The 12,768-nt window shown below is 49.8% G+C and overlaps 1 protein-coding gene across 1 annotated transcript; it reads right to left on the bottom strand.

The window, feature by feature from the left end:
- Window positions 1-4,053: 4,053 nt before the first annotated feature.
- Window positions 4,054-12,504, bottom strand: CCDC105 (coiled-coil domain containing 105). The gene is made up of 5 exons (XM_030335648.1): window positions 11,935-12,504; window positions 10,949-11,053; window positions 5,577-5,763; window positions 5,125-5,315; window positions 4,054-4,305 (listed from the first exon to the last, which is right to left on the bottom strand). Exons 1-5 carry the CDS (start codon window positions 12,502-12,504, stop codon window positions 4,054-4,056), a joined length of 1,305 nt encoding a protein of 434 aa, XP_030191508.1.
- Between the last annotated feature and the right edge of the window lie 264 nt (window positions 12,505-12,768).

Below are 12,768 nucleotides of genomic sequence, written 5' to 3'. Positions count from 1 at the left end.
AATACATGCTTTGCACATATGTATAACATGAATGGTATAACTTCCATTCGCTGATACAACACTTAAGAGAGAATTTTCTAAGCAGAAGCAGTAACGTGTGCAAATGCTCAGAGACAGAAGAAAGTTTTGTCTGTGAAAGAAACTGATAGGCCGAATAGTGCCCCCCTCTTACCCCCAAAGATGTCCATGTCCAAATCCCTGGAACCTGTGCATGTTACCTTACATGGCAAAACGGACCCTGCAGATGCACCAAGAATTTTGAGATTGGGAGATAATTCTGGATTATCTGGGTGGGTCCAACGTAATCACAGGGCTCCTTATAAGCAGCAGCCAAGAGGGTCAGGGTCAGAGGGAGATGTGATGACACAAGTAAGGAGTCAGAGGGAGATTTAAAGATGCTGCTACTGGCTGAGGATATGGAGGAAGAGCCACAAGCCAAGGATGCAGGTGCCCCTAGAAGCTGGAGAAGACAAGGAAATGGGTTCTCCCCTAGAGCCTCCAGAGGAATTGTGGCCTTGCTGACACCTTGGCTTTGGCCAAGTAAAATCCAGTTTGGACTTCTGACTTATGAAACTGTAAGATCCAAATTTGCATTGTCTTAAGCCTCTAAGTTTGTGGTGCTTTGTTACAGCAGCAACAATGAACCGATACAGAAATGAAAATGGCGGAACTGAAAAACACTGGAAGCAAAGGGTGGGGCGTGGTGGGGGAGAGTTGCCCGGGAAGGCGGTAGAGTAGGATAGGGATCAGGCAGTGAGGTCAGATGGATGTGGTCTGAATGGTTGTGTCCCCCCAGAACTCATATGTTGACCTCCAAACCCCCAAAGATAGTGGCATTAGGAGGTGGGGCCTCTGGGAGGTGATTGGGTCCTGAGATTGGAGCCCTCCTAAATGGGATTAATGTCCTTATAAAAGAGACCCCACAGAGCTCCCTTGCCCTTTCCACCACATGAGGACGTAGTGAGAAGGAACCAGTTGTGAACCAGGAAGGGGGTCCCCGGGAATGTGACCATGCTGGTGCCTTGATCTTGGACTTCCCAGCCTCCAGAACTGTGAGAAGTAAAGTCCTGTTGTTTATAAGCCCCCCAGGTGTGCTATTTTGTTACAGCAGCCTGAGTGGATGAAGACGGTAGGACTGTGTTCTAGGAGCCGTGCGTGGTGGTGGCCACATGCCATGATGTGCTCTGGAGACTAGAATGCCCACACTGGCTGAGATATAGTTTGTGCATTCCAGAGAAGACAGCACGAGCAGGACCAGTGAGGAAGTTGTCAGAAACCACCCAGGCAAGAAATGATGATGCCTTGGACTAGAAGTGGAGGAGTGTATAGGGCAGGGGATGGAGAAAAACAGACAGATTTTAAAATTATTAGGAGGAGGGGCACCCGGCCGGCTCAGCCAGAAAAGCATGTGACTCTTGATCTCGGGGTCATGAGTTTGGGCTCCACACTGGGTGTGGATATACTAATAACAATAAACTTAAAAAAAATTATTAGGAGTACACTCAACAGCGTGTTTGATTGCACAATACATCTTCCAGGGCTCGGCGGAATCCTGGCCTCAGTTGATGCTACTGAATTACCTCGTCTGAGTGACACGGGGATGTGCCCGATATCTAAGGGAGAGGTTGAAAGGCTTTCATAGATCTGAGGCACTTTCACCCGGGGGCCCCTCCCCTCATAAAAAGAAACTTCAAGAATTATTTGACAACGGCATTGGTGTAACTTGTGTGAAGTTCCCAGAGTAGTCAAAATTAGAGACAAAGTAGATGGTGGGAGCTAGGGGCGGGGGGAGGGGTGATAGGGAGTCAGTATTTAATGGCGACAGGGTCTTGGTTTTGCAAGATGAAAAAAGTTCTGGAGATGGATGATGGTAATGGCTGAGCCCCTATGGGAATGTGTTTAATGCCACTGAGCTGGGCGCTTAAACACGGTTAAGCCAGTAAATTTTGTGTTACGCGTATTTTACCACAATAAAAAAAATTTGAAATAAAACTCTGCATTGGTATAAAGATGATATAATCCAGACTGGATTTATAGTTTCAATCATTTTAATATTTATAATGTTATATATTATATGGTATATACTATAAACTATTGTCTATAGTATAAATAACATGTAATGTTATGCATTCTACATTCATACGTTTTTTTTTTTTTTCTGACTTTAAAAGAAATTAAAGTGAAAACATTTTCATGGGTCTCTCCATTAGTGTCTGCTGTGGCCAATGCAGAAGTCAGCCCCGGGGAAATTGGCAGGAGGGAGAGGGTGCATTTCCAACATTGGTGTGCCGCAGGCATCCCTGGGAAACTCATTAGAAAAGCGCATCCCCAGCTTCTGCCCCCTGAGGTTCAGATTCTGGAGGTCTGGAATGTGGCCCCCCAAGGTGGCATTATTGACAGGCACTGTAGATGTTCTCATGCAGATGGTATATGGAACTTTCTTCTGGGCAGTGGCATATCCCCTTGTAGACACATCCCCACACTTAAAAAAATTTTTTTTTTAATGTTTATTTATTTTTGAGAGGGAGGGACAGAACGGGAGCAGGGGAGGGGCAGAGAGAGAGGGAGACACAGAATCTGAAATGGGCTCCAGGCTCCGAGCTGTCAGCACAGAGCCCGACGCGGGGCTCGAACTCACGAGAGCCGTGAGATCACGGCCTGAGCCGAAGTCGGGCGCCCAACCGACTGAGCCACCCAGGCGCCCCTCCCCACACTTTTAAAGTCCAGACTTAACCTCTTGCCCCTTCTTGGAATCTGTTTCTTCATCTCTAGCTTGGGATGATGACCCCCACATTATAGTGTCCCTGCGAGCCTCGCCGGGTGCCCATGACGTGACCTGCGGCAGCAGCTGAAATCTCAGTTCTGAGGCAACCTAGGGGATTATGCAATCACTGTTGGGGAATAGTGGGTGAGCAGAGGTGACAAACCGGGGCTGTGTCAGGAAGGATGAGGGTGGCAGATGGCAACCCAGAGTGTGAGGCATTGTATGCAAAAGGCAATGCTTGCATCCCTATGTAAGGTTTTGGGGTGTGGTGGACGGACAAAGCTGCAGCCAAAGGGACAATTCCCAGCCCCAGGAAGGATCTGCAAGAGCCTCAAAAGTCAGCGGGGTGACGGCAGCTCTGTGTCCCGGAGCACATATGGACCGCATCAATGGGGTTCCTTTCTCACTGGCTTCAACCAGTAGGGAACCCTGGCCAAGGGAGAGAGGTGGGTAGGGGCATTTATGTCCCCAGCATCCACATGACAGCACTGTAAGGCTGGCTGCCTTCGACTACCTTGTCCCTTCGGATTTAGGAGTGGCAAAGGCGGCTCTCCACAATTACCAGCACCTTGGTCCCCTGCTGTCCGTTGAGGTTTTCCTGTATCCTGCCTCCACCTTTGCAAATACAGTGAATTCTCATTCTTTGTGGTAGTTATATTCTATACCTGTGTGTGTGTGTGTGTGTGTGTAGCATTAATAACAGCAGCAAGTGTGTGTGGGGGGGCCTGCATTCATCTAAGAGGGGAGGACAGAGGGGAGCTCCAAATTTTGCTCAGAGTGCAGGCTTTAGAATCAGGGCTTACAATTTCAGCTCGTCCGCTTATCCCCGGCGTAACATTGGGCAGTTACCGTTCTCACAGGCCTCACACACGGACTCATCTATCCTTCCTACAAGCCTTTGAGATGGGTGCTGTAATCCTCTCCGTTTTACAGGTGAAGACACTGAGGCCAGAGAGGGGGGCAGGGACTTGCCCAAGGCCACACAGCTTGAGTTTGGGGGGCTGCGATTCGAATTCGCCCCGGAAATCTGGAACCCCAGTCCAGCCTGTTAACTCCCAGCATACACTGCCCATCAGGTGGTGTAGGGTAAGTGAGTGATATACAGTAGGTGCCTCATACGTGGTAATCAGTGTCCTTTTTAATTATAGTTCTGCTAGAGGATGCTCAGAGGGAAGGCAGGTCAGGCGAGAGGGAGGGAGGGAGGGCCACGGAGCCGTCCAGTCTCTGCTCCGCAGGCCCCGGCAGGCAGAAACGCGCCGGATGGCCGGCCGGGGCAGAGGGCCCGCCTGTCACTTGGCGGGGGCGCTGGACTCCGCGCGCGGCGGCGGCGTGCGCGGGTCCCAGTCGTTGACCAGGCGCTGCGCCTGCTGGTGGTACACGCGCGGGTGCCCCTGGCGCAGGCGCAGGCGCACCACGTTCAAGTCCACTTCGTACCCGATCCTCTTGCACTTGAGGCTTCGGGCGAGGTTCTGGCGCGTGGCGAGCAGCTCCTGCAGGTTTTCCTCCACGCGCGAGATGTGGCGCTGCAGCTTCTCAGTGCCCTGGGGGGTGCGGGGACCGAGCTGGGAGCTGGGCACCGTCTGGGGTGGGCGAACCCGCCCGGGCCGGTGCGGGTGTGAAAGGAGCACACCTCTAGGAAGGGGCGGGCCTCCGAAGGGCAAGGGCACACCCGGGCCACGCGTGCCTGCGGGAGGTCCCCTCCTGGGAAGGGGCTCGAAGAGATCGGAGGGAGGGGGGCACACACTGGGGCCAGAAATGCTGGAAAGGGAATCGGAAACAGGCAGGGGATGGAGAAGGGGACGCACCCGGAGAGCGAGGGGGAGGGGCGGCCGGGACCTGGGAGGTGGGGAGCCTCTGGGCGGGCGTGCCTGAAGCAGCTAGGCTGAGAGAGGGCCTTACCGGGACTCTTGGCTACTGAGAACAAACTGAGGGTTGATGGGGTGGGGGGGAGGGAGAGGGGAAAGTGGGCGATGGGCATTGAGGAGGGCACCTGTTGGGATGAGCACTCGTGTTGTATGGAAACCAATTTGTCAATAAATTATATTAAAAAAAAAAAGAGGGAGCGAGGCGAGCAGAGATTGAGGGCACTCTCTCTCTCTCTCTCTCTCTCTGTACATACACACACACACACACACACACACACACACACACACACAACATACAACACCCAATGCTCAGGAGGGCACTTTTTCTGAGACAGGTGTGGGTACCGGAGGGCCTCCTCCCGGAGCTGAAGGACTGACAGCCCTGGGTGAGGGGGTCTTACCTGGGTCAGGTGTGCTTGGGGCAGCAGTACCATCGGGATGCGGCTGCACCTGCAGAGGGCGGGAAGGCGCGGAGGGGGCCACGCAGGAGCATACCTGGGCGAGGCGCGTGGCTTCGGGCAGCTGGGTGCCCACGTGACTCTGGTACACGCGAACCAGGGGTCTGTCCAGCTTCTCTCGGGTCTCCAGGTGACGTTTTGACAGAGGACCCTGGCGGAGTGCGGTGTGCGGGGCGGTGAGGCCCCCGGGCCGGCCTGGCGAGCGACCCTGGTCCCACCCCGCACGGTCTGGCGCCAAAACCCACCTTGATGAGGGAGTTCGTAGAAGTAGCGTCCCGGACTGACTGAGCGAGTGCTCGCACGCAGGAGTGTGTGGGAAGCAGGAGTGGGCGTGAAGAGCCAATCAAGAACGTGGGCTCAGTGGAGATGAGCTCTCAGCCCCCCTCACTAGGGGGGCAATTCCCCAGGGCTGGCAGTGGCTGAGCAGTGGAGGAGGAGTGGGCACCCGAGGGTACCTACTGCAGTGCACTCCTTTCTGTGGAGGCCTACCTGGGGTATAGGAGCCCACAGGGTCTGGAGGCGGCGTTCTTTGGCCCTGAGAGCTCGGGGAAGGGATGCGGGAGAGGTTCACCCAGGAGTGGCGGCCAGCCTTATCCAGCGGCTGGTTCATAAGGTCCACAGCTTGGAGCCTCTCCTTACAGCAGAAGGCCAGAGTGTCGCGGCAGGAGGCCAGGGCCTGGGAACGAGGAAGCGGAGCGAGCAGAGAAAAAGGCAGAGAGTGAGCTGGGAAGTTGGGAGAGGCGGCCGGAAGCGATTTCTCCGCTGGAGGCTGCAAAGCGTTGCCACCTCCCTCCCCGCACCCCTCCCCTGTCCAGAAGCCTTCGGTGATCCCTGGGTGGAGAGGGGAAGAGCAGTAGGGGCTGGTGGTAGCTTCCCTGTCCTAGGTGTCATTTTCTTCTTGGGTTCTGTGCCTGGCTTTGCTCTGGCACCCCAAGAAAGCCCCTCCCCCCATCCACTGCCCCATCTATAAAGAGGAGAGATCGCACTGGCTATATCTACACCAATAGTCTTCCTGTATCGGCCCTTTGCTCCCCAGCTACATTCAGGGCTGATCCCCTCCCCTAGCCTCAGGGTCTCTCCTCCTTTGCTCTAATTAGTACCAGGAGCCCTCCGCTGTCCTCAGAGTATCTCCCCCACCAACATCTATCTGAACTCCTCCTCCCACCCAAACCCTACTTCCACCATTATAAAATGAAGTATATCGCATTTCTTTGATACTTGCGGTTATTTAAAAGTTATATCCATTATATAAACACCACCCTCATCAAAATATAGAATATTGCCATCATCCCAGAAATGTTCCTGGTGCCCCTACCGTCGTCCTCTCCTCTAAGCTGCCCTGCAGATTAGTTTTGCCTGTTTCTTTCTTTCTTCTTTTTTTTTTTTTTTTAAAGTTTATTTATTTATTTTGAGAGAGACAGAGACAGCACAAGTTGGGGAGGGGCAGAGAGAGAATCCCAAGCAGGCTCCGCACTGCCACCACAGAGCTTGAACCCATGAAGAAGCCGTGAGATCATGACCTCAGCTGAAACCAAGAGTTGGATGCTTAACTGACTGAGCCACCCAGGCGCCCCTTGCCTGTTTCTTAAGATGTCCATAAGCTACAGCCTATGGACTGGCTGCCTCTCTTTGTAACTAAAACTTACTGGAATACAGCTGCACTTATTCATGTACGTGTTGTCTCTGGCTGTTTTGTGCTACACTGACCTAATTTTTTTTTTAATTTTTAATTTTTAAAAATAAATTGTCCCCTTATTTATTTTTATATTTTTAATATAATTTATTGTCGAATTGGTTTCCATACAACACCCAGTGCTCATCCCAATGAGTGCCTCTTTAATGCTCTAATTTTTTAAAAAAATGTTTTTTTTTTTTAAATTTTTGAGAGAGAGAGAGAGAGAGAGAGTGCCAGCGGGGAGGAGCAGAGAGAGAGGGGGACAGAGGATTTGAAGCAGGCTCTGTGCTGACAGCAGAGAGCCCGATGCGGGGCTCGAACTCACAAACTGTGAGATCATGACCTGATCATGACCCAGGTGCCCCTACACTGGCCTAATTGAGTAGTTGTGATAGAGACTGCATTTCACGCAAAACCTTAAATATTTACTATCTGGTTCTTCAAAGAAATTTGCTTTTGAAATCTAGAACTTTATATAAATGGAACCATACCATGCGTACTTTATGTCTAGCTTCTTTTGTTGAATATTGTATCTTTGGGATTCAGCCATTTGAGTAAAAAATAGATTTAAAAAGTCTTTCATTCATTAATTCAAATATTCATCAAGCCCCTTGTGTATGCTGGGCAGTGTATCAGGGAGTGGGGATGCAGTGGGGAAAACCAGTCCAATTCCTGCCCCCCAAAAGTGACAGGGTTGCGGTGCCTGGGTGGCTCAGTTAAGCGTCTGACTTAGGCTCAGGTCATGATCTTGAGGTTCTTGAGTTTGAGCCCTGCATTGGGCTCTGTGCAGACAGCTCAGAGCCTGGAGCCTGCTGCTGATTTTGCCTCCCTCTCTCTGCCCCTCCCCTGCTCATTCTCTGTTTCTCTGTCTCTCTCAAAAATAAATAAACATTAAAAAAAAAAAAAGAAATGACAGGGTCAATATATGCAGACAAGACTGGTTAGTGAGTGGATCAGAGAAATGGGGATTACCTGGAGGGGAGCATGGGATCTAGAGGTTTTTGTTTTTGTTTTGTTTTGTATTGTGGTAAAACAGACATAACAAAATTTTCCATTTTAAGTGCACAGTTCAGTGACATTAATGTGTAACCACCACCTCTGTCCGTTTCCAGAAAATTTTTTTTTTATTATCCCAAACAGATCTGTACTTGTTAGAGAATAATTCCCCATTCGTTCACTGGTGAGAATGATCCAATGAAGATGGAAATATTGGTGATACAGGAGAACCGGGAGAAGGTGGGTGCAGAGGTAGACGGAATTACAGCATTGGCAGAGGAATAATGAGGTTCCCTTCAGTGACTCCCATGAGTTGGGGTCATTCATTGAGAATGAAGAAAGCAGGAATGGAGAGGTCTGAAGGAAGAGAAAGAATGAAATAACTTGCCCAGTGGGACAACAAACCTTCCAGACACACGCAGTGAGATCCCTGGGAAGGTTCTGAGTGCCAATTTGAATTCATTATCTTAAGTTGAAACAGGTCTGTTTGGATGTAAGCATTTTTCTCCAGAAATATGTACATTAGGCCTCTCCAGTGGCCCTTCTCAATTTCCATCTCTGTTTTTTTTTTCCCACCTCTCCATTCACCTTTCTCTCTTGCAAACCCTTCCCTACTGGGGCCAACCTCAGGGTCTTCTCCCTTGTCAGTTTCAGACTTTCTCAAAGGATTTTTCAGGACTCACCAGATTTAAAAGAATATGACCCTGGCCTGGGGGGTGTGGTGGGTGAGCACAGCTAAGGTTCAGCACCACGGATAGTGGTGCAACCAGCTCTTAAATTTCTTCTCCCAACCTCACCCAGGACCCTGGTCTGTCCCTTACTTGAATGTCCTTGTAATGTGAACTCTGTGAGGGCAAGGCCGTCTCTGTCCTCTTCATTACTTTGTCTTCAGTGCCAAGCATGGTACCCAGACGCCGGGGTACTGGATTAATAGTTGTTAAATACATGAGTCAAAAGCACACACAAGTTACTAGCTAACTTTAACTGGTCCCAAGGGTTCCATCAAACCTGGCTGCCTTTTCGTCTTCATTAGTGCCCTCATAAAGAAACCCTTGTTGCAAGAGTGAAGGATGTAGTGAGAGACCGTCTCTGGCTGGAGGTGGCAAAGATTGAGCACATATTACATTTAAAGAGCTAAGCTCAAGACATCTGAGCTGACTCACAAGGTGGTTCTCCCACTTCTGGGTATATATCCAAAGAAAATCAGGATCTCAAAGAGATATCGGCACTCCCATGTTCATTTCAGCATTACTTACAATAGCCAAGACATGAAAACAATCTAAATGTCTGTTGATAGGTTAGTGAATAAGGAACAATGTGATATATATACTATTATCATATTAATTATATAATATTGATGTATTATAATCAAAACATTGATATCTTAATATACTATAATATATAAAATAATTATGTAATATAGAATATATTATAACATGTAATATTTTACAATATGTTGTATATTTACATATATCATATATAGAAATTATGTTATATAATATAATATATAATTGTATAATGACATAATTATGTAAATGTAATATAATAATATAATATAATATAATTATATAAACATTTTATTATATAATATTATAATTATATCATATGTAAGCTATATAAAATTTATAATAATTATATAATCATAATATTATATAATGATATAATCATAGTTAATATGTATTAAAAAGATACTTAATAATATATATTATATATTATACATGCTATGTATTATGTATTGTATTACAGTACATAAGATATGGCATATTAATATATATAGCACATATTATATAGTTTATATGCTATAATATATAGTATATAGCATACAATGTATAATATATTGTTATAGACTATATTACTATGTAATGTAATATATAATATACAATATACATATTATAAATTATATAACATACTAACAGATAATAATCAATGTTTTATAACATTAATATCATGTTATATTAATAATATATAATAATAGTATAATACATGATAGATAATATAATATGTATATAATATTATATATGCAACAGAATATTATTCAGCCTTGAAAAAGGACATCTTGCCATTTATGACAACATAGATGAGCCTGGAGGTTCATTATTATGCTGAATGAAATAAACCAGATGCAAAAAGATCTCACTTATATGTGGAATCTAAAACAGTCAGATGCATGGCAGCAGAGCATAGAATGGTGGTTTCCGGGCCCTGGGGGGGAGGGAGAAATGGGGGAAATGGTCAAGGGGTATAAAGTTTCAGCGATGCAAGATGCTTAAGTTTGGAGATCTAATATAGAACAATGTGACTATAGAGAACAATATCGCATTTTATAATTGAAATTTGCTAAGAGTTTAGATCTTCAGTGTTCTCCCACACATACATAAAGGTAAGTATGTGAGGTGATGGATATGTTAACTACCTTGACTATGGTGATTATTTCACAATGTCTACATATATCAAATCATCAAATTGTAAAAGGCGAAAGATTTATGCGCTCTGAAGAGAAACCAGACCATTATCAAATCATCAAGTTGTACATCTTGAATATACACAATTTTAAGTTGTCAATTAGGGGCGCCTGGGTGGCGCAGTCGGTTAAGTGTTCGACTTCAGCCCAGGTCACGATCTCACAGTTAGTGGGTTCAAGCCCCGCGTCGGGCTCTGTGCTGACAGCTCAGAGCCTGGAGCCTGCTTCAGATTCTGTCTCTGACCCTCCCCTGTTCATGCTGTCTTTCTGCCTCAAAAATAAATAAACGTTAAAAAAAAAAAACCTTTAAATAAAAAAAAATAAATTGTCAATTATATCTTGATAAGGATGGAAGCAAAAAGACACACACAGCCCTGCCACTGGCTAGCCCTGTGCCTTGGTTGAGTCTGTGTCTCTCCGAGCCTCAGTTTTCCTGTCTCTAATGAGGGGATCATCGTTTCTATTTCACAGGAGTGTTTTAAGATGTTAGCTCAGTGACTGCACAGGGCTCGGCTCAGAAGGGGCGTTCATTGTTATTCTGAGGCCCAACTCCATCTCTCAGAGCCTCAGTTTCCCCATTTCACAAAGTGGAAATACAGTGAATGTCAGGTTAGGGTGGGCAGGGGTGTGGATTGAGGGTTTGCTGTGGCTACGGTCCCCAAGGTCAGAGCAGTTCACCCGTTTGGATCCACCTGCAGCCCTCTTAACTTGACCTGAGGTATTCCCAACCTTGAGCAGGGCCTCGGATTTTTCCATATCTCTTTCCATCTTCCTCTTCATGCTCTTAAGCTCCTCCTTCTCCCACGTAAGCATACTGTCAGCTTTGTCAGGGACCTAGCAGACAAGGAGAGACTCTCTCACACCTTTGAGAGGGCTGGACGGAGATTTCTCCTTCCAGGGTAGTAGAGGGTTTGCCAAGTTCGTAAGCTCTCGGTTTGGAGAATGGAGTTGGGGGTGCTCTTGCCCACTGGGAATCTCTCTGAGAAGCCTTTATTCTTTCAGGGGGCTCTCACCGGGTGGGGTGTCTTACCCTTTAGAGGGTGGAGGTGGGAGCTTCTCCGTGTGGGGTCTTTCGTCCCCTGGGGAGGCTGGAATGTTCCCCACTTTTGGGGTGAGGGTCTGCGGTTTCACTTTACGGGGAGGACGTCACCAGGGCTGAGACTAGGGGGTCTCGCTCTTTCTCTGGCTGGGGACGTGACTCCCAGGTGCAAGGACTCAGAGTTTGAGGGTCTCAACCTGTAAGCAGGACCTGTTCCTTTCTCCCCAGATGAGGCCAGGGGAGGGGTTCTCACTCTCGGAGGCTGTGGTGGGGAGGACTGGGGCTTAAAAAAAAACATTTTGAGGGGAGTTTCAAGGGTTGGGACCAGGACATCACCTACTGTCCTCAGCGGGGCTGGGGGGGTGGGGGTGGGGGTTTGGGGTGGGTTTACATCACCTACTGTCCTCAGCGAGGTGTGTGTGGGGCTTTGGATGTGTTTTCACTGGGCTTTGAGGGTCTCACGCCCACGGGAGGGCCTCACCTTCTGGGCTCAGAATCGAGGCACCCCGTCGTGGGGGGTGTCCTCATCTTCTGGTGCCCTTAATCCTGGGGTGGAGGTGGGGGTTCTCTCTACGGGGAGGGGTTTTCTCAGGCCGAGCATCTACCTGGGATCGGAGGCCTCGGGCTTTGCCACTGGGCCTGGGGTGGGGGGGGGCGGGGGGGGGCAGCGTCCCACCTTCTCAGACTTGGGCCGGTAGCCCCGAAGCTTGCTGCTCTGCTGGTTAATAAGCAGGCCTTTGCGGACTTGGGCGAGCCCGCGGTCGGTGGCCTCGCGCTGGCTCTGCAGCAGCCACAGCTGCCCATTGACCTGGTGCTGCGCGCGGCACAGGCGGGCGGCGGCGAGGCGCGCCCCGCGCGCGTGCGCGTGCACCACCTCGGCGCTCTGCAGGGCCCGGGCGTCGCGGTGCAGGGGCAGCGGCAGGCGGGCGTGCCAGGCGGGGGGCTTCACCTTGCCCTTCCACAGCGTGACGCCCTCGCCCGGCGGCGGCTTCTCCACGGTGCCGCCGCCCGCGAGCATCTCCACGCGGAAGCGCCAGGGCAGGATGTAGGCGGCGCGGCAGAGGTGGCGCGCCACGTGCGGCTCCCGCACGCTGTCCTCGGGTTGCCACATGGCCACCGCCTCCTGCTCGCAGCGGTCGGTCAGCCGGCGCGCCTTCTGCAGGGTGGCCGTGGCCGCCTGGCGCCACGCCGGAGCCCCAACGCGCGGGTCCTGGCGGCGCTCGGCTGGGGGGATCAGCACGGGCATGGTCCCGGCTTCGTGTCTCCCCACGGGGAGAGGCGGGGACTCCCAAGACGCGCCGCTCGCTCCTGGCCCGAACGGGGAGTGAAACAGAGTGCCCATCACCATGGCGACGGTGGCAACAGCGCGCAGTTCCGGCAGTGGGGGAGGGGAAAGGCTGGAGAGAGGCGCGGATGGAGTCTTTGCTTTGGAACTTGGCCGGGGTGGCTTGGCATCCTGGCTCCTGCGGGAAGCCGGCCTCATCTAGCGCCTCTCTCGCTGGCGCTTCTT

This window comes from Lynx canadensis, chromosome A2 (genome assembly GCF_007474595.2).
Source record: "Lynx canadensis isolate LIC74 chromosome A2, mLynCan4.pri.v2, whole genome shotgun sequence".
NCBI classification, from domain to species: domain Eukaryota; kingdom Metazoa; phylum Chordata; class Mammalia; order Carnivora; family Felidae; genus Lynx; species Lynx canadensis.
This window is presented reverse-complemented; position numbering and strand designations above follow the sequence as displayed.